Source organism: Leuciscus leuciscus (genome assembly GCF_965113295.1).
Source record: "Leuciscus leuciscus genome assembly, chromosome: 1".
NCBI lineage: Eukaryota > Metazoa > Chordata > Actinopteri > Cypriniformes > Leuciscidae > Leuciscus > Leuciscus leuciscus.
Window position 1 is genome coordinate 32181950 of NC_138725.1, and position 22588 is coordinate 32204537.

A 22588-nucleotide genomic window follows, 5' to 3' on the forward strand; every position below is an offset into this window, starting at 1 on the left:
TTCGTTTTTTGGAAAAAACTAAAAAACGAATAAAGGCGCCGTTTCTCGTTTCTGCTTATTTCATTTCAAATAGGAAATGAAATGGACGGAAGATACCCTGATTGATACACGGATTGTTTAACTCTATGTGTTTCATTTGAAGTCACCATAGCAGTGATTAGTGTTTCCATTAGTTGGGCTCCTAACTCTTAAAGCCACATTAAGTAGAAATTGTGTTTTTGTCAAACAAGTGACCCTTAGGGTCGCTGTGGAATACTTGCACTGTCGTAAATTATATTATAACATTTTTACATGATTGCAGTTAAATTACAAGTAAATAGTCCATAATCTAGGCCTACTGTATAATTTAATTTGTGTTGTTTTTATTGGAATGTAAACATTACAAAATGCCAGATAACATCAATTAAGTTATGTACGTCGCATTATTTCATAACATTGGCCGTTATGATGTCATTAGACATGATTATTGCAATTTATCATAATAGTTTGCAAATTGTGCTAGTTTACACTATTTACAACCTCTACGTTAGGCTTATTTATGTCCTGATAATTATGTGAGAAATTGAAAGCTATTCTCATGATAATCGCAGGAATCAACGTCAACAGCGTCGTCTGATATCCCTCAGGACTACGTGATAAATACACCTCACAACACCTGAGTTCAGCTGGCAAACTAATTCGTGAGGCATAGCTATCTGATTTATCAAAACGATTCCATTTACACCTGGTCACATAAATGTATTTTTGCGAAACGGATTTAAATTCGATCTTCAATTCTCGCGCTAGGCTATATGCAGATTTAATGGAGTGCACGTCACCGAAAGCAACAGACATGAACTGCATTTTATAGATCATCAGCTAAAATTTCAAAATCAAAGAGAAGATCATTTCGTTTCTTTACTTTTAATGATGAAGATTGTGTGTTAAGCGTCTGCGACTTACTTTCACTTTGATTTGCGACGTTGGCTTGATGCAGTTGCTCATCTGCGTTGATGCGTGTTCCAGCGCGTCGTCATATCTGGATATAACATATAACCTATAACACGCTCTCACACGTTTTTTTATTTATTTATTTTTTAGCATTTTTGGGAGGAGTACAATTTACATATGTGGTTTCAACAACCATATGCATTTACACTTGTCCAGTTTCGTCTGGAATGCGTCTCAGATCTCCTCCTGAAGTGGTTTGAGCGGTCGGATAGCCGAAAACAAATGCTGGTTGGCCTCTCATGTCCAAATTTGACGAAGTGGTGGGGGAAGTGACGTATGCCGTAAAGCAGTCGAATTTTGTAGTTCTTTTTGTGCTCTGGTTACTACCCGAACCCCGAAGTTACATAGTGCCAGTAAAAGCGATACAGACCCTGTCAGGCTATGGCAGATGTGTCATTCAACCTATTGTAAGTCGATGTACCATCACAAGGATCTTGGAAATATATTATGAAGGTTGAAAAGTTACATAGTGTTGCTTTAATATATCTATTGTCCTTTTTGGCTGCTGTGACAGTGTGTTTGTCAAACACGTTTGCAGCAGCAAAGAAAGCTAAAGTGAAACGAGATCAGGTGATGATGGTTTCCTGTTGATGATTTTATAATCATCATGAAACAGCCTGATTCACTGAGGTTTTTTATAATCTAACAATTATGTTGTTCCACTAATATATTCATGTCACAAACCCTGTGTTACTGCAGCATAATATCCAGCAATAGAAAAATCTATTTAAATCTTTTAACAAAGATAAGATAAAAAAAATAAATAAAAGTAGTCTATACTGACACACACAGATATCAACAATCAGCATATGAATCTCAACAATGGTGGCAACCACAAATATTCAGATAAACAGAATAATTCAGAACATCACTGAAAAGCTACTATTTCACAACAAAACCAACAGCACAAAATAAAAGCACATATTTAGAATTAAACAAAATAATAGGACAATTCAGCTGCATAAATTATTCATGTTGCAATGCATGCTGGGAGTTTTGTACTATGCTGGTACCCAGCATGCATTGCAGCAAAGTACTTTTGATTGTCACCATTGTTGAGATTCATACACTGATTGTTGATGTCTGTGTGTGCCATATAAAACTGCCTTTTGCGTGCTCATGTTTGTTAAAGTCTTCTAACTGATTGGTATATTATTGCTGGATCTCATGCTGCAGTAACACAAGATTTGTGTTGTGAAAAACATATATATGTGACAACATAAATGTTAGATTAATAATACCTCCTAATAGTTATACCTTATAATAGTGAATAAGTCTATATGACGATGATTACAAATCCATCAACAGATAATCATCATCACCTGACCTTGTTTCCCTTTTGCTTTCTTTGCTGCTGCAAATGTGTTTGACACACACACTGTCACAGCAGCCAAAAAACAAACAACATATATAATAAGAGTTAGGAGCCCAACTAATGGAAACACTAATCACTGTTATGGTGATTTAAAATGAAACACATTAGAGTTAAACCTCTGTTAATTCTCAATAAGAACTTCTGTAGACGTCTGACAGAAATAAAGTCAGTCTGGTTAGTAATAAGTGAAGCTGGTAATGCTGTTTGTGGAGTTGTTTAATCCTCCTCAGCTGAGATCTTCACAGATGATCTGACTTCTTTTCTCTTCAGTTGATTTCATCTAAGACTGTGGCTGAAGTCAGTTGTAGTTCTTGTTGTTTCTCTATATTGACATTCCCAGAATTCCCTGCGTGACACTTCACATTTGATCAGGGCCGCGGGAAGTGGGGGTGCTGGGGGTGCTGCAGCACCCCCTGTTTTCACAGAATTGTAAATGCAACGCATATGTTTGTTCATTAAAATGTATAAATTTTTAGCATTTAGTCATTTATTTGTAATAAACACTTTAAGTGGGCTATTTAAATTGTTTTATTTATATGTTAAATTATCTTTTTAAAACATAAGCGCAGAGTGTTACGTAATATTGTGTGTGTGTGTGTGTGTGTGTGTGTGTGTGTGTGTGTGTGTGTGTGTGTGTGTGTGTCGAAAGAATTTGCCCGCAGCTGCTAAAAAAAAAAAAAAACCTCACAAACCCCACTGTCAGTGTTTTGTAAGGAACAGGCAAATATGTAAAATATAGCAGGAGACATTTTAATTGTTTACTAATAAAACAGTTATTTTTTATGTCAGTGTCGGCTAGACAGATGAAGTTGACGACTCGCGATCTTCGCAGCGCCAGAGAGAAATGCACATTTCATACGAATTGCATAAGCAGCGCAGTCTGTTTTCTTTCGTTTTGAATTGTTCTGCTTAAAAGTAGACATTTCAAGCTATCTATATGTCTCAGGTCTGTGAGGCAATAGGCTACCTTATAGGCCGACGCTGAGTTTCATTATGAGACGAGCTCCAGGTTCGCCAGCGCCTCCGTATCCTGATTATTTATAGCCTATATTTAGGCTACTTCTTATTAAATCCAGACAATTTGTTGATGAAACATCGATTAAAATTAAGATACAATTAATACAAAACGAAATTAAATTTAAAGACAGGCTTTGTGCTTTCAGTTTGAGGTCTCTGTGAAAGTTTTAAAACATTATTTTAGTGCCGCTTTAGAGCGCTCACGTCCGTAACGGAGAACTGTCTGTAACATTTTTTTATTTATTTTTTGTGAAATAAATTTCTAAAAAAATGCGACTTAGTCCAGTGCGACTTAGGCTATAGATGTTTTTTTCTTCCCCGTGGCGCATTTTGTGACTGATATGCGACTCCGGAGCAATAAAATAAAAGGGACTCCGGAATAAAAGCAGAATCAATAAAGTCAAAAATGTGATGAGCAGTCAGGTTTGAGTGTGTGCGCGTTTTTTGAGGAGTTTTATAGTCTTGATATTGTTTCTTATTCAAAAGTGGTAACGCCCCTATCCCCCTATCCCCCCCCCCCCCCCCAAAAAAAAAAATCAGCACCCCCAACCTAAAACCTCTTCCTGCGGCCAGTGCCGGCCCGAGCCTTTTGGGGGCCCTAAGCAGAATTTGATTTGGGGGCCCCCTCCCACCACGCAGAGTCACCTGTGCTTGACAATTATTGACACAATGTCACGCTATAATGTTACATTATAAATTAATACCTTGTCTATCTGGGAATTTAGTCCTTGTTTCGTTCTTTTTATTTGTGTTTTTATCTGTTTTATTTTATTTGTATTTTTTTGTATGCCCCCTTTCTTCATTGTCCTCAATGTTGTTAGTCCATGTACTGTTACTCATCTTCCATCTTAAGGACCACAATGGAAACAAGCCTTTGGGCTTTTTTGTGTTTTTATCCTTTTCAACACTTCGTGTTGATTGTTGTTGTTCAATAAAGTTTTCAATCAATCAATCAATCAATATAATGAGGTTATGTATTAATACAAAATAAATACTTAATAAAAAAATAGCTACTTAAAAAAGTTTTTACTTTTTCTTTACTCTTTTACTAACTCTTGGAAACTTCTGAAAACAAACTGTCACAAAACACATTAAAACAATTATTTGCAAAATATCCTCCAACGTTTTGCAACACTTTGCAGTTTGAATGATGTCTTGTATGAACATGACGGAGTATGTTTTTATGTTTCCACTGTTCGATCACGCCCGCGACTCACACACACACACACACACACACACACACAAACACACACACACACACACACACACACACACACACACACACACACACAACATATTCCAGCTTTGTAATCTTCCACTGTGATGTTTCCAAGCACATTTTTGCGCGTGTGAAGAGGATGATTTTTTCCGTCGATATTGGATCGTGAGTGAAGTACAAAGCCTATGATAAAGAATAGTTTACCATCCAAATCCATCGCGAATGTTGAAACATTTTGATTCTAATGAGAGAGATACGTGAGCCCAACGCCGCTTACTTTCGCTTTCGCTTTAAATTATTTCGTTTTGGCTTGTTTATAGTTATTTCTATAGTTTATAGATTTTTTTATTCTTGTTCTGTTCTGAATATCATTACATTTAAAGGATAAATCAATACAATTTTTGTGACATGGCTTAACATTATCGTGACTTTGCGCACAAATTGTCTATGCACGCGAGGTTATGAGCATGACTCAAACACTGGCATGACACAACAGCAGTTGTAGGCAGGTATATTGATCATGAAATCAGAATTTTCTTGTCTTGAATTATTAATCCTTTCATTCATTTATGTCACTTGTTTAAGTTAATTAATATGTAAAAAAAAAAAAAAAAAAAAAAAACTCGATTGGGGGCCCCCTGGTGGCGAGGGGGCCCCAAGCAGCCGCTTAGTTCGCTTATGCCTCGGGCCGGCCCTGCCCGCGGCCCTGCATTTGATGTTATTTAATTTAAACAATTATGTTTCTTCTTAGTTTTTGTTATCAGTTATGTACATTTGGAATTTATATTACATCATATATTGTTTAATGAATGTTTATGGCATTATTTGGAGTCATGTGTGTGTCACCATGATGGTGTTTTGTATTTATGTGTATGACACTGTGCACCTTCTAAAAATCTTGGGGTGTTCGATTCAGTTTTTTTGGGAGTCGACTCCGACTCCCGACTCCTAATTTTGGAGTCGGTGGAATCGACTCCTCGACTCCATTTACTTTGAATTAAAATAGGGTCAGGATTTAGAAGATGCGTATCAATATGCTTCCTCGTTTCTCGCTCGTATGTCCTACGACCCTGAAACCGATCGAGCTCCGCTCTCATGTAGGACATCTAAATTCTTTAATTCCACCGGGAGGGGGGCGAGGAACGAGGAGGCTTCCTGAGGAGTCAAGAGCGAGGATACAAATGTTTCCTATACTAAAATGTTTAATCAACTAAACCTTATAAATCCCCCTCCTTTTCACATCGCAGCTTCTTCAAATCATATTTAAGTGTGCAATATGTTAGTATTAATCATTAAACTTGTGAAAGCAGACTTGTTTTAGACAGTGTATTTATCTATTTATTTTGTATATTATTTTATATAATTTTAATGTAGTGAAGCTATGAACTTTAACTTAAGCATGTTTAACTTTATCTTTTAACTTTTTTTGTTTAACATTGAAAAATATTAGTTATATTATTACCAGTGGTGGAGGAAGTAGGGCTACTGAATCTCAGTACTTAAGTAAAAGTACAAATAACCAGAGACATATTTACTTTAGTAAAATAAGTACCACAATTAAAACCCTACTTAAGTAAAAAGTAAAAAGTAGCCTACCTGATTTTAAATGTACTTTAAGTATTAAAAGTAAAAGTACTTGCATAACAATTTATTCTCTTAATGTCTATATTCTAATAATTAGGGCTGTAACAATATGCAATATGAATCCGAAATCGCTACACTCAGATCTACGAACCTGTGTCGCGGTGTGAGAAGGCAGAATCGCGACACACACCTTTTTTGAAGTTAACATTATACAATACTACACCACAAAACTAGTTGAGGGTAAATTATTTAATATTGGGCAATTCCATCGTTGTAAACGGGACATTTGCAGTAAAAACTTGAAATATAAATTCTCAGAAAATGCATTTAATACATATTGAAAAATATCAGTATGCGTTTTATATTTAATGGGAAATAGCCTAGGCTACACATGCGTTACGGGACACAAAAAATCTTTCACTTTTAGGTAGCAAAATATTTTTTTGTACCTAATTCTGTGAATTACACTGGGCAAACCAAAAGTAATACCCACCGGATGAAGAAGGGTTGGCTCTCCACAGAACATAAAATATTGATTTTATTTTATTTTTCGTGTTCCCATTTATGAGGAAAAAACAAAAGACGTGACAGTTCTCTGTTACGGACATGACCGCTCTGAAAGCGACTTTAAAACTTTCACTGAGACCTCAAACAGAAAGCACAAAGCCTTTTTTTTAAAGTGAATTTCGTTTTGTATTAATTGTATCTTAATTTTAATCAATGTTTCATCCAGGATTTAATAAATAAGTAAATATAGTAGAAAATAGATAATCACGACACGTAGGCGCCGGCGAGTGAACTGAAGCGCGTCTCATAAATGAACCACTCAGCGTATAAGGTATCTATACATTATTGTTCTTTGTTTTCCTGGCATTACTTTTTTTTCCCTCTCATTTCTTTATCTTTTTATTTTAATTTCCGTATCTTTACATTCATTATAATCTTTTCGTTATAATGAACTGTTGCTGTGTTGAACTTGAAAAAAACACTCGACACTGGGAGTCGATTCCTGACCTGGAGTCGATTCCGACACTAGGGCTAGTGAGAGTCGAGGAATCGACTCTTTTGGAGTCGACTCCCCATCTCTATAAAAGCCTCAACTTGTGGAAAACTAATGGTGAAGTTTGAATCATAATGTGTTTTTTTTGTTTACCACCTGTATTGTTATGGTGGTTATCAGTATATTACGAAGATATAAAGCAGATTTTAATAGTTTAGTGAAAATGAATAATAATATTTATTGGCTAATAAACTTAAGGGTTGTCCTGTAAAAACTAAAAGGTTGCTACTGTATTTTAATGGTAAATTACTGGCATCCAAGCTGACGTTTTGTTACCGTAAATTTCACAGGTTTTCTTTACATTGTGTTTGTTTTTGCCCGTAAATTGAAGTCCCGTAAAACATAAAAGGTTGCGGTAAAATACTGGCAACCACAGCTGCCGGTATTTTACCGTAAATTTCACAGGTTTTTTTTTTTAACAGTGTAGTCTTAACTTTACATTTGACAGTAGATAGCATTTTGTGGATTTCACTTTTAAAGGTGCTCTAAGTGATGTCACGCGTTTTTTAGGCCAAAACATTTTTTGTCACACACAGCAAACATCTCCTCACTATCCGCTAGCTGCCTGTCCCCTGAACACACTGTAAAAAAACACGGTCTCTCTAGACACCACAGGCTCCACAAACGGCAACAAAAAAAAACTGGGCTCACCCGCACCACGAAACACAACAAATTATTATTTGGTTATTATTTTGCCTATTATTATTATAAGGTTAAAAATAACATCTCAAATTAAATATGAGTTTTTTATAATAACAACGTTATAATATTTTAATGATATAGGTAAAATATAATACATATGTAATATAGCTCGAGACTAGATTACTGTAATGCTTTATTAGCTGGTTGTCCTGCATCCTCAATAAACAAGCTACAGTTAGTCCTAAATGCAGCTGCTAGAGTTCTTACTAGGTCAAGCAAATATGATCATATAACACCAATTCTATCATCTCTACACTTACCTATTAAGTTCCGTATCAAATACAATGTATTGCTACTGACCTATAAAGCCCTGAATGGTTTAGCTCCTGGATATTTAACAGATCTTCTATCGTCCTACAATCCATCAAGCTCTTTAAGATCACTAAATTCGAGGCTTCTGGTCATTCCTAGGAAGTTCACTAAAGGAGGGAGGGCGTTTTCACTTTTAGCTCCTAAACTGTGGAATGGCCTTCCTGGTATTGTTCGAGGCTCAGACTTGCTGTCCCAGTTTAAAATTAGATTAAAGACACAACTCTTTAGCCAAGCGTTCGCATAATACTGCCTTTTATACTACAGTTGAATCATATCGAATGCATTAATATTATGAACAGCAGCTATGCTAATTATTTTCCATCTGCTTTTCTGTCGTTATCTCGGGACGCTAGATAGATAAATAGAGTTTGTCAGTTCCAGTTTGTATCCAGCCTCACATGGAACCTTCAGATGCCCCAACACCCGTGAAGAGACGACTCAACTCTGGCGATATGTTATGCCCTAAATTAATACATGATTAACTAACTGTATTTTTCTATGTACATTTCTGAAATGCACTCTCTGTAAAGCTGCTTTGAGACAATATGTATTGTGAAAGGCGCTATACAAATAAATTTGAATTGAATTGAATAAATCAGCTTCAGGTGTTCGGCGGGAAGACTGATGATTGGCACGTATGTTGGGCGGGAGTGCTTTATATGTTGACTATGGCCGACAGTGGGGACAGCAGATGCGGGGGAGAAGATGGCATCCAGAAAAGACACCCGGCCGGTGAGTTAATCGAGTGCATTTGGAACGCGAAGCCGACGAGGATCTGGAACGAAACCGGCATTTTGACGGAATTGGAATTCGCGATCCCTACGGCTGCCGCCGCAGTGTAAACACGGCCCCGATGCTGTCAAGTTGAGTGCCGTTTATGCCTACTGTATAGTTCGATGTGATGGGATGTGTGATTGCCGGTGAGTGACTCCCCTGATTTGTGCGTCATTGTGAGCTTTGCATTATTCTGGTTTCTATGCTGTCAGTTGAAACGGGCTTTCTGAGGTGTTCCGACGGCCCGACTGCTTGACTGCTCTACTGCTCCACTGTTTTACTGCTCTTCTGCTTTCAACGCAGCAGCTAACCAGCCCAGCTCAACTTCAGGGGGGCGTTTGCCTGGATACTGTTAATGTGCCTTGATCACAGTGAGTTTACTGTTTGAAGTGTCCTGTTCTTAAAGTGTTCACATTGGGAAAGCTTGCTGTTTGTGTAAAGTGTTACTTGGTTAAATAAGTTCACATACTGAGATCAGTTTTATCCAGCTGTTTGATCTCCAATTTTTTTATTTATTTTTTGGAGCCTCCTCAGCTCACAGTCCAGCTCCTTTAGTGAACAGTCTAGTTCGAGTCTCCTTTAGTGAACAGTCTAGTTCGAGACTCCTTTTGTACAGGGCCCTGACTGAGTCTGTTTCCACCTGAAACATAATTCCACCACAAACATGATCATTACAAGTTTTCTGGAGGCTCATCAAATCACAAAAAGTTCCTTGACTTCCTACAAACACAGGACTGACTGTAATTTATTTCAAGGGTTTTAAATCCTTACCTTGTTCAAATTTCTTCTGAAGCCCATTGAGGTAGAGGCCTCAGTTTCTGGGGCAGGTTATGAAAAATCCTACAATAAAAGAGATGTGTAAGGGCCAGTCCCTTTTTTATGCCACACATTCAAATGTTTGCCATAAAAAAAGCCCAGTGCATTCACATCAGCAACTGTCTGAGACCACACAAAATAGAATAGAATAAAAATAGGCCAATGTAAAGCATAACTGTAAAGCAGGTTATGTCTGGTGTTCTGTCTGCTGCATACTGACCTCTGTGTGGGAGACTGTGTATGTGTGCTGGCTTCAACAGGGACACTGTATTTCCCTGCAGAACATACAGTCAGCCATATTTAAAACTTAAAAAAAGTAGATTTTCTTGCTTCATCCTACATTTTCTTGTGTTCAACCTCAGCCCTGCCAATTGTAGTCATTCCATCACCAACTGTAGTTCTGGTCGTGCACCGGCATGTCTCTTTCGTGTATGATAATATCATCTATGTAAACATCCACCCCTTCCAGAACTTCTAGAGTTTCCATAATTTTCCTTTAGAATTAACAGAGGTTAGATGTTGATGTTTTATTGAAAATGTGTTTTTTTTGTATTGATTACAAAATTTATGGTGATCATTGTTTGCTTTAGTTGGGCTCTTGGTCCTTGAATTCTGTTAAATAAAATGTTAACTATCGCAATTGAGCAGAAAGAGACTGAAGGAGAAACAGATCAACAGAAGTCAAATGTTTATGGACCACTATATTCAAGTACGATTTACTGTTAGCATACAGTTTGTATTGGCGGTATGGTTCTGTTCTGGGCAAGAACTCTCTGCGCATCCATAGCCGCTTTCCGACCGGAGGAACCTTTTCACAGTTCCTAGAACTATTGGCTAAAGTACCCGGATGTCGGCGTGTTCGCACCGCAGGAACTAGGAACGATTTTAGTTCTAGGACCTCCATTTGGAGGAACTAATTTAGGTCCTACTTCAGAGTAGGGTCTAAACCAGCACTATAGGAACCACCCGTGACGTTAGTGTACGCTGATTGACCGAACGCACGCGGAACACCAGCACCCGCCATATTTTAAAACAGCTAGAATGTAAACACACAGATTATAGCCTATATATTTACTCCATAAATTAACTATACAAACATGGAAAACAGTGATAGATGGGTCTCTAAACCTTTATGCTGAAGAGAAAATCCAACGCAACTTTGAGGGGACCAAGTCAAACATGATTATGTTTATCTGCCCAGCTAGCAACACTGGACATCAACCACACGGCATAGGCTAATAACCTTTTTTTCATATACTGTCTACATTCTATAACAGTTCTATCTAATAACATATTAAACAGTACTGTTAGACAGATCACTAACTAATAAACACAGAGAATGCGAGCACTGTTTGCTCTGGCGTTTTCAGCGCCGCCAAAATAAAGGTCCGTCGCGCCGTCAAAATAAAAGTCACCGTGCTTGCGTCACTCCTTTACCCCTCCTACCAGTTCCTATGGCCACTTGGCCAGTGCGAACGCAAACAGCAAAACCGAGTTTGGGGGAGAGTAGTTCTTAGAACTGTTTAGAAGTGGACAGTTCCTAGAACTAAGTTCCTGTAACTACTTGGTCGGAAAGCGGCTCATGAAGCCTAGCATGGATAAGAGCAGGGAGAGCAGCAATCGTATTCCTATAGGTAGACATGGATCAGCTGAGAGTCAGCTGATGCGAGCTTGACTAACGTGATCTGCCAGTACTGATGCAACGCTTGATTTGACTTCAAATCCTTCAGCATATTACACAACATTGCTGGATCTCATGCTGTTGTCTCACAGGATTAGTGATGCAAAACTTGCATGTATTAATGACACAACTATCCTAATCTTTGTTGTCTAGATTGGATAAGATCAGTGAATTGGGCCACTTCATGATGATTATAGTACCATCAATAACTGGCTAACATCACCTGATCACGTTTAATCTCAGCTTTCTGTGCCAAAGCAAATGTGTTTTATAAATGCATTGTTACAGCAGCCAGAAAAATTAAAAAAATTAAAATTCAAGAGCTCAACTAAAGCAAACATAATCACAATAATGGTGATATCCACAGAACCTTTCAACAAATTTTCAACATTAAGGCGGGCATACACTGTGCGACGTCTGTGCGATTTCAGCAAGGAAAATCGCACAGTGTATGCCCGCCTTTAGTCATTACTTATCTCGTCAACTGCAGCACTGCTTCAGTGTTTTCTAATCTTTTCTAATAATTTGTTAATCAAGGTGTTTAGGCTTAGTTAAAATTTTTTGATTGAGGTTTGAGCTCTGTAATGGATTATGGGTATAATTATATATAAATCATATAAAATAATTAGAATAAATAGCCCAATCATCATCACTAAAAGCCTGGCAATTTTGTCTTTTAAATTCTATTCCTGTGAAGTGACCCTTAATTTAAAGCAAGATAATTTAAAGGAGTGACTTTATTGCATCAGACAATGGTCACTTAATGCTCACAACTGATTGGTCCAATTTCGGTCAGAGATTTATTACCTAAAGCAAAACCTGCTCTGGAGCTTGTTAGCCACACACACAGAGGTAAATAAATTCACATGAATTCATTAAGTTTATTTTTGTTTTCTTCTTGTGCATATTCACAAACGCATTCATACATACAGGTTTAAAATTTGCCCACATTTTAATCCCATAGAAAGTTAGATGGGCAGACACAAATATACACATTTGAAGGAGTTTATTGGATGGTACTGAAAGTACTAATGGGTATCATATTTGTGTTTAAGTTTTAAGCAGATTTTAGAAAGCAACTTTAAACTAAAGTAATTAGTAAAACATTTAATTCACTCACAATTTTCTCTAAAATAAAAATTACATAAAAAGAAAAAATAACATTAATTTTTGTTACGATACACCGTATATTGTATATTCATAAGTTTGAAACTTTCACATCCCACCGCCTTTGCCACTACATAGTGATATCTGTATTAAAGAGTGGCCTAGTGTTAAACATATTCAAAACATCTTAATTCACAAGTTCACATAATATTATAATCCCACAGAAAGTTAGATGGGCAGACACAAAGATACACATTTGGAGGACTGTATTGGATGGTACTGAAAGCACTAATGGGTATCATTTTTGTGTTTAAGTTTTAAGCAGATTTTAGAAAACAATTTTAAAGTAATTAGTAAAACATTTCAATCACTCAATGTTCTCTAAAATAAAAATGATAACGTACATTTTTTTTTTGGTTAAGATACACAGTATATATCATATATTCATAAGTTTGAAACCTTCACATCCCACACCACCTTTGCAACTACATAGTGAAAACTGTATTAAAGAGTGGGCTAGTGTTAAACATTCAAATCATCTTAATTCACAAGTTTACGTAATATTTGAATGGAAGAGAGGATTGCTGTCTGTGATGGAGTGCTCGAGCTCGAGACTCGACCTGAGCCGAGCCCCAAAGTTACCCCCCTTGACTTCCTTGACTTTAGTGGTAACCAGCTAAGGAGGGGTTGGTGTGGAAAACTGTCATAGGACAGTGGTAAGCAGTGGCTTATACAGTATATGCTTATTCTAGCACTGATTGGTTGGATTAAGTGAATATGTTCCTCCCAAACGTTTAAGAACTTAATTTAAACAATTAACTTTGACACCCATAAAATACTAAATCTAAAATAAAACGCAATATAGGTAATATTGAAAAAACTTATTTAAATAACTATGCGAAATAGTTGCCAGTGTCTTTGAAAATGACATCAAATGACACTTCTCACTGAAGTCTGGGCTAATTCAGCTGCATTCAAGTCATTATTTTGAAGTAGAAGGTGGGAAAACTTTGAGTTCAGAGCTGTCCGGAACAGAGAATTTAAGTAGAGATCGCTTCACAGATACTGATGTGAGGAATATATTTTTAAAACAGAACCCTTCAAATCTTTAACTCATCTCTCTGATGTATTCTGTGAACTGAGGTATGATTTCAGACTCACTGAAGCGAAAAACAGGTACTATTTTCAAAGTGTTCTGTGAGTCGAAAACCAAAAGAAACGTATTTTACTTGTTCATTTACATGTATTTATCCAAACTCTCAATAACTTCTTGTTTTGAGTATTTTCTCCATTCATCTGGAATCTCTCCTTCCCCCTCAAATGTTTTCTTGTGGTATTTTTCCAGATCTTTCTGGAATCTGCACACAAACCACTTCCAGTAGGGCAGTTCAGTGAGATCAGGGGTGATGCGCCAGTCTGCATAAACTCCTCCTGCTCTTCTGTATTCTCTATACAGGACTGTATCATCTGAGTCATTGGGATGAAAATATAGAGTGCGGTTTGCTACTGCTGATGTGCAGATATGAGTAGACAAGTTAGATGTATTATTGTAATATATTCCATTCAGACCAATACTACGATGAAAAGGAGCACTGTGTTCTCCATAATGTTTTTTTGTAGTGTGGGTACAGACGGCTCCACAGAACGGACACTGAACCCAACAGCACTGACAAAAGTGATCAATCAGTAGCTGATATGGTCTGAACGTATAGTCCAGCTTTACTGGAAATGTCTCTGCATTGAATCTACTGCTGATTTCAGACATTATAGCAGGAAGTTCTTGTCTTATCACATCTTCTAGGAGTTTCACATCAACATCATCATGTTTCACTGCTCTGAGGTCTTTTTCAGAGAAGATCAGCTCATCTGAGAGCTGCTGTGTGAAACTCTTTATCCACAAACCAACATCTCCACTGTTCACTTGAACATGTTCAGTAGATTCATGTGCTGCTTTCGTGATCTTCTGCTGCAGGAGTTCAATGTTCTCCTTCATCTTGGGTAAAACACTGACACTGAACTTATCAGTGATGTACCGACTGACTTTATCTCTGATGAAACTCTTAACGTGATGGCTGGGATAATTAATGTAATCCATGTATTTTACAAAATCCTCCTCTTCTGCCAGTGTCTTCAGGACGTGTTTCTCCAGATTTGATCTGTTTCCATTCAGTGATTCACAGTTTTTCATCAATTCATATGTCAGATATCTGGCAGTCCTCTTGTAGACACTCTGCTCAATGGGCTCTTTAAGTTTCTGACAGATGATCTCTCCAAAAATGGGAGCAGCTGATGTTGCTTCATGACAGTATTTCTGGAAAATACTATAGTACTCTTCTCTCTTCTTCTCAACATATATTTCTGGATCATTGGCTTCCTTAAACAGTCTGTGTTGGTCTGTGATCATATTGTTTGCTCTTTTACAGATGGAAAGAACCAAATCCATGAAGAATTGTTTCTTGAATACATATTTCACTTGTCCTTCCTCATGTTCTGTTACTCTTTTCTTGATGTAATCTATGAGTTGTTGGATGTAACTGATGTTGTAGCCCATCTTTGAAATGTTATATGACTGAATCATCTTCTCTGTCTGCTGGTCAACATCTGTGATTAATGACTTGATTTCAGCTTCCTTCTCTGGAGACAGAGTTCGACTGCGTCCAAATGTTTTTTGAACTTTTCTGTAAGCACCCTTTACCCCCACTCTAACCCCCTTTTTTGTGGACTTTTTGAAAATAACATATTCACAATAACTCGGCACAGTGAAAATCTTGGTGAACTCACTGTTCTCTTTAATGTGATCTACAGGAGCACTTTCATTGACGTCACTGAGGATATCTCTCACATCTCTCATTATGTCAATGTCTTTGATTGGAGGAGTGTCTGAGACAATCCTATTCACACTCGGTTCCCAAAACAATTCAAACTCTTTCTTAAGTGTTTCTTCATCATTTACTTTATCTTTGATTTTTAAGGGAAGTTCTTTGCTCATTTCATAGAGAGTGTTTTCATGATGTGTCCTCTGAGCATCAAGCTTTTTCTTCAGGTCTCGCTGCTGAAGAATCCCAATTTATTTATTTTTTGTTTCTCTCACAATGTTTTCCTGAACATCTTTGATTTTGATTTCAAATGATGTTTTCCACTGAATCAGTATATCTGCATCTGTGTCTTTCTCAAAGAATTCAGACATTGATTTTTTCACTTCTTCACTTGTCTTCTTCAGTTCTGTTTGAAGAACAGTTTCCTCAACCTCATGAATTGCTTCATTTTCTATTTGGATCTGTAGTTTGTTCTCATTTTCCATCATAGCACTGCGGAGACTCCAGGACCACTTGCTATATTCGGTCTCCAGTTTCCTGTAGGCTGAAATCTCCAGAGAATTTCTGAAGCTGAAGACGAATCGTTCCTTCAGTAAAGCCTCCCAGAGATCTTTAATACGATCTTTTAAGTCTATTTGCATCATTCCATGTGATTTTGAGGCATGAGACATAATAGTATTCTTTAGTTGTTGAATATTCTCGCAGTAGTTTGGGTTTGGTGGTGCCATCGGTGGGCTGCCCTCCCAGAGCTGAGCAAAATATTTCACATCATTCTGAACATCAAAGTCAATGACATCACTGAAACATTCTGCATCATAGTCTTCCTCTTTAGCAGCAAGTTTTGTCATCTTATCCAGTGTCTCCAGCAGTTGTCTCCTTCCCTCCATGTTTTTCTCTTTAGCTGTGACGTCTGAGACGTTCTGATGCACAAACACACAACTGGGATTCAGTCTGACCTTCTTCATCCTCAGGAAGGCCTGAACAACAATCTGAAGAATGTCCTGCATCTCAGATGGGTTTTCTCCAAAGATGTTGATCAAGGTCAGATTTGCAAGACCAACAACAAATGTGGCCAATTCATTGTCATGATGTCTTGTTGATCTTCCAGCCAGTTCCAGAGCACGAAGACCCTCCGTATCAACAACCAGAATATAGTCAAAGTTAATTTGTGTCTTCATTTCATCTGAGACTTTGACCAGCTGCATGAAAGCTCCTCTGGTGCACCTGCCAGCACTGACGGCAAACTGGAGTCCAAACATGGCATTCAGCATGGTGGATTTCCCAGAGCTCTGAAGTCCTAAAACTGACAGCACAAAGACTCTCTGGTCTCCCAGTTTCTGGATGAGTTTATCTAGAACAGCAGAGATCCAGATCACAGGAACATGAGCAGCATCTCCATCCATCAGCTCCAGTGGAAATCCAGAGATCATCATCTCTGCTGCGAGACTCGGGAGAGAATAGAAGTCAAACTCCTGATCTTTCTTGTTCTTCTTCACAGATGAACATGATTCATAGATCTGACCGATCTCCCTCATGATGTGCTCCAAACCAAAGGATGCAGCTTGAAGATCCTCAGATATTCTCTCAAGGTCAGTTTTTTCAGCTTTAAGTTGCTCAGATTCATCATGATTCTCTTTCATTTGTAAGACTGCTGACCATTTTTCATTACACTTATGATGTAGACCAGAAAGGTCAGCTGAGATATATTCATCCATGATGATTCCGAGCCATTTAATGAAATAGATCTTATCTCCAGTATCTGTGTTCATTTCCTTAATGAAGAACTTAATAAACTCACTGATGTCAGATTCATGCTGCTGTTCACGGATTTTCTTCATCTCATTTTGTTTTCTACTGATGTCCATTTCTGTCTCATTTGCTCGAGGTCGATGTAGTTCTTTGTTCTTCTGACTCCACTGATGCCACAGTTTCCCCTGATGAGGCAGAAATGATTCTTTGATTTCTGTCAGATCTTTCTTCTCCAGTAAACTCATCATCTGCTGTGCTGCTTCTCTTCCTCTCCTGCAGTCTTCATAATCTTCCTTATCTACTCTGATGTCTGAGTGTTTGGACACTACATCTTCAAGTCTGAAAGTGGAGGATGATTCTGAGAGACACTCATTTATAGCTCTACTGAGTTCTTCAGATACTTCTGACTGACTTATATCTTTAAGACCAATTTTAAATTTCCCTTGCTTTGTCTTACATACAGAAAAATCATCCTCAGTCAAAAGAAAAATTAGTGGCTTTCTGTCCCTGTACAGGTTTTGGATTATTGTTGGGTTTCTATCATTGTTTTGAAGTCGTGGGAGAAGAACAACATTGACTGAGGCCATTTCAGTGAGGATCTGCAGCTGTTTCTCATGGTCTCCTGCATCACTGTGTAGATTACAGAACGCAACACAGTCCGTGAATTTATCACCATCTGATCCAGAGGGGCAGAACCAGGCGATCTCCACCACTCCATCCATCAGGACTCTGGTTCTGCTGCTGCCTGGGCAGTTCCTGTGGAAGAACGTGTTGTGTTTCTCATTGATCAGACTGTTCATCAGCTGAGACTTGGATGAAGACACAGAGCCAAACCTGAAGAAAGACACCATTGGAGTTTGTGCCTTGTAGATCGGGTGGGTTTGACTGATGATCTCATTGTTGGTGTTTTTCATCTTCCAGCTCTTGTTGATTTGTCTGAATGTCCAGAGAGGAAACTCAATCTGTTGTGTGAATGGATCAGGAACAAGCAGAGGCAGAGCGTACTGACACTGAGACAGTTTAGTGACCATCAGCTGCTTCAGGAAACCATCAGCACAATGAAACACAGCCATCTGAACATCCATCGAGTGGATTCGCTCATATTTTCTTATACCTTCATTAGGCACTGACCTTAAATAAAAAAAAAAATCATCAGAATCTGCCTCTTCGCTGCCTTGTTCATTGTGATTTTCCTTATTGGTCTCTTTAGATTTAATGTATCTTGCTCTGTAGTTCATCATCAGTAGTTTTTGTATGAAAGTCTGAACCAGGTCCTCTTCAGCACAAGACTCATGGGTCTGTAATGAATGTACAGAATTTAACCGAAGAACATCTGCAGCTCTCAGTTTATTGTGATGTCTGCCTTCAAGATGAAGTCTGTGAAATAGATTCATTTTTTTAGCCAACACTTCCTGTTGTAGGTGTTGATCTGTAGTGACTTCTGATGTTCCACAGTGCTTGTTTTCTGCCTGCTGAAGAAATAAACAGTTCATTTACTTTGATTATTTTGTTTTTGTCTTAAAGTGCCCCTATTATACTATTTTAAAGTTTCTTGATGTTGTTTTAGAGTCTCCTACAACATCTTTACATGCATCAAAGGTGAATAAAACTGTTTAATTTCTTCATAATATACATTTGCACATCACCATTTTCTCAATGATTCTCAAACGACTCGTCATATGAATGAATCTCTTTAAATCCCGCCTTTCTGCGAGCTACTCTGCTCTAATTGGCCAGACAGCTCACTCTGTTGTGATTGGTTTACCGTGTACAGCGCGAGTGTTGAAAACAAACCCCCAAATTGCCATAACAACGTCAGCTCTGCGTGTCCTGAGGCTTCCTAAACCGCAAACTAAACACAGTAACGAACAATGACACCGATTTGACCATATCAAATTTGAGCGCGAGTCCGATGATGAAACAATGGAAGAACTATTCATTCAACCCGAAACTCCATCGCAAGGAAGACTCGAGCAGGACGTTTCTCAGTGATACACTACTCAGTTTGAGGTACATTATGAGATGTTGCAACTGTAATTCCTCACCATCAGCATTAAGTGGATGTTGTAGTAACTTCAGTAATATAAGGACTGAATCACGCACTATAACTGTACTTAGTATTTTATTGCATTACTAGCGTAACAGAGCATTTATACAACAGGTTATCACTTCCTCTATCTTGTTTACATACTTCCACAGACCCCACATGATCCTGAAGGTCAACTGTCAGCAGCTTGACATCATAACGAAACGGCTTATGACTCGTTTGAAAAACGATTCATTTAATTGACTCAGAGTCAACTCTTACATTTGAAAGACAATAACTTTATATACGATGCACTTTCAGATTTAAAACTTTGCAGGATGTTTTCATCCACTTAGAGCTATGTTACACACTACATGAAAGGTAATTTTCAAAAATCCATAATAGGGGCCCTTTAATTAAATAATATCATTCTAGTCTGAACTTTTACATGTTACAGTTGATAGCATTTTGTGGATTTTACTTTTAACCTGTTAACTGTCAGTCCCACTTTTTAGCATACCAGATAACCGGGAACGTTCTCAGCCTAACACTCTGGAAAGTTTCTCTCAAATTATGAACATACGTTCTTCCAGTAACATTAATAGAACATTCGTTCAAAGATCTGGTCGTTAATAATGTTCTCAAAAAGTTAACACAAAAACATTATACGATTGTAGCAGGATGCAGTTGTCTGGCTCATGCCTCCCTAAGTGACGCTTAATTTGCTGCAGCTGTGAGTGGTTCTGGGCAGTTAACTTTGAGCCAGTCACAAGGGCTACACCCCTTTATAAACCGGGACTTTTCTTTTGACAATTGATGTCACCGGTACGCGACTTGTCTTGTTTACCTGCCCAGCGACCTGATGTCTGCCTGGTTATCTGTCTACCGTAGCGCCGCAGGTATGGTTAGCTTCGTTTCTCTTTCCACTTGTTAACTTTATAACGTGGGCTTATAGGGAATGTTTCATGCCATAGAATCCCCGGTGCGGCAGCAGCCCTTTCACCAGCTGAGTGTGCGCCCTGCGATCAGCAATCAGAGCTTGGGGCCTGTGACGCAACGCTGTTAATCATAGGTATGTTGCTATACTGAGTAATGGTTGAATGGTTAATGTGGGACATATTTGTAAATGGACATCCTGTGCATTTTAGGGAGTGCTATTTAACCGGGGGTGCGGCCGCCAGTTGACTACATCGACACTGAACATCTGCTGCTTTGCTTATGCTTTTCACGTTACGTGTTTATGGATTTTCGTTGTACCCGGCTGCCTTTTCACACGGGACCAAGGATTATTAAACCTGTGGTGGCTGGCTGGCGGGTTACATCGTTGCCTGTTTAACACTGTTTGATTCTTCCTGTCATTGTTGTGAATCAGTGTTTGCGTGTAGAGTGTTTGATGGACTGACACAGCGTTAATTGTTTTGTGTTAATTCTTGTATGGAGGCCTTTTCTTGCTGCTGATATCCAAGAGGATTGGCCTAATTTTGATTTCTTTTGTTTGACCTTTTTTTATGTGATTTGTCCATGTTTAATTGTTTATTTTGATTTATTGTGTGATTGTGAGTCTGTTCATATTGCTAATCCAAGTACCACCTTGGGCTTTAGAACGGGTGGCTTATTAGACATTGTGTATTGTAATTGTGTTTAACTTCCATTGTCCAGGTGCTGAGAACTGCCAGTGGGAGCAGTGCCCCTTGCAGTGGCGGGTCCCTTGGTGTGCTGTGGCTGCGTGTTCACCAAGTGTGGTCATTTCTCTTGCAGTGTGTGAAATTTGACACGTGTGATTGGGGTGTTTTTCATGGATGCTCATTGCTTGAGCCACTAGCCTCCCACTGGTAAGATTCCGCCCTATTCCCCTCCTCTCTCGGGGGTGTGTTTGCGTTGTGAGTGGAGTGAATACTGAGTGTGTGTTTTATTTGATTTGGTGTACAGTGCATGTTTACTATGAAATCTCAATCATTGTTGGAGTGAAAATAAAAATTCTATTTTTGTACTGGACCACTGTCTCTGGCTATCCATCAACGCACTTGAGTGCCTGGTCGAACAAAATACTTAATTCTTTGGCCGTAAGTCCCATCGTGGCGTAGTCTGCAAACTGCCTGGGCCTAAGCCCTGAAATGTGTATTCCTTCTGCCACACATTGTTGAAGGTTTTTTTAAATGTCCTCATAATGTTGGGAGAAAACGTTCTTACAACAACATTCTTGGAACGTCCTTTAAAAATGAGAATGACACCTAACTTCAAATGAATAAGATTGTGTTTGCCGTTTTAAAAGAACATCATTGGAACGTGGAAAAGTGTTGTAGCTTGTCCCATTGTTATTCCTAACTTTTCTCTTAAATTTATGTAAAGTTTATGCAGCTGTTAGAATTAAACACTTTCAAAACAACCACATAGGCCTACTGTCATTTAGTATTCAGAAAACATTTTTTTGAACAATATTCTTTGATTGTCCTTTAACTTTCTAGCTTAAAAATGGCTGAAGATCGGATGTTAACAGCAAAATCCCATGCGTTTCATGAACAGCGCTCAGTGTTCATATGTGTCCAGAATACAGTGTGTTTAACTGAAGCAGTGTTGGAGTTAATTGGTTAAATAAGTGATGATTGAGCATTAGTGATGTTAATGAGTAAATTCTCTGAAGCAAAGAGAAACTAATGTTTGAAGTCACCGTTATGGTGATTAGTGTTTCCTGTAGTTTGGCTCTTGACCCTTGAGTGTTTTATTAGTTATTCTTCTGGCTGCTTTAACAGTGTGTTCAGAAAACACTTTTGCTGTGGCAGAAGTCGAGACAGAATTATATTGTTTGATGTTGGCTGTTTTTAATGATGACATCTTGAAGTGGTCTGATTCACTGGTTGCACCTGAAGTCTAATCACTGATCAGACGTGTGTTTTGTTATTATACATTGAAATATTGTGCAACTGACCATGTAATACTATAGAGTGATATCCAGCAGTGGTGTGATGATCAGATATTATGTAACACTGATGAAAACATGTTGTGACCAGGAAGTTAATAACTATGGTGTTTAGACACTCAAAAACATCAACAATCAGCATATGAAACTCAACATGCTTCATGCTGCAGTGCATGATGGGTACCAGCATACAAAACTCATTCACGGCTCCCAGCATGCATTGTGGCACAAATTAATTATGCATCTGAACTATTTACATTTTTTCTTTATTGTCACCACATGTTGAGTGTTGTCTAAATTTTTACACAAAATATGTTGTCACATTTTTTTGTTGCATTTCATCTTGAAGGCTGAATTTGTTTACTAAACTTTTCCCCATTCATTAATGCTACAACTTCATAATTATTTAAGTCAGTCACAGAACTATAGGAAAATCAGTTGGG

At 38.1% G+C, this 22588-nt stretch overlaps 2 protein-coding genes and 2 long non-coding RNA genes across 5 annotated transcripts in view; 1 reads left to right on the top strand and 3 right to left on the bottom strand.

Annotated features, from left to right (window-relative positions):
- The window catches only part of LOC309477267 (interferon-induced very large GTPase 1-like), a 48849-nt gene extending 40507 nt beyond the window's left edge, over nucleotides 1-8342 (bottom strand). For both annotated transcript variants that reach the window (XR_014198595.1, XM_082140460.1), the window contains exon 1: nucleotides 8248-8342. Coding sequence is in view for 1 of the 2 variants with exons in the window: in XM_082140460.1 (XP_081996586.1) it covers nucleotides 8248-8312 (65 nt within the window). In the remaining variant the exon portion in view is untranslated. The remainder of the gene's footprint in view (nucleotides 1-8247) is intronic.
- A 915-nt stretch (nucleotides 8343-9257) lies between these two features.
- Nucleotides 9258-10171, bottom strand: LOC309478402. Its single transcript, XR_014198973.1, has 3 exons — nucleotides 10070-10171; nucleotides 9805-9873; nucleotides 9258-9673 (listed from the first exon to the last, which is right to left on the bottom strand). It is a non-coding gene; the product is annotated as an uncharacterized lncRNA (long non-coding RNA).
- A 2348-nt stretch (nucleotides 10172-12519) lies between these two features.
- On the bottom strand, nucleotides 12520-18807 carry LOC309477277 (interferon-induced very large GTPase 1-like). The gene is given in 2 exon segments (XM_082140478.1): nucleotides 12520-15704; nucleotides 15708-18807. Coding segments are annotated over 2 exon segments (4818 nt in total). The 5' UTR covers nucleotides 18696-18807; the 3' UTR covers nucleotides 12520-13874.
- A 1239-nt stretch (nucleotides 18808-20046) lies between these two features.
- Nucleotides 20047-21186, top strand: LOC309478319. Its single transcript, XR_014198933.1, has 3 exons — nucleotides 20047-20127; nucleotides 20203-20300; nucleotides 20888-21186. It is a non-coding gene; the product is annotated as an uncharacterized lncRNA (long non-coding RNA).
- The last annotated feature ends 1402 nt before the right edge of the window (nucleotides 21187-22588 follow it).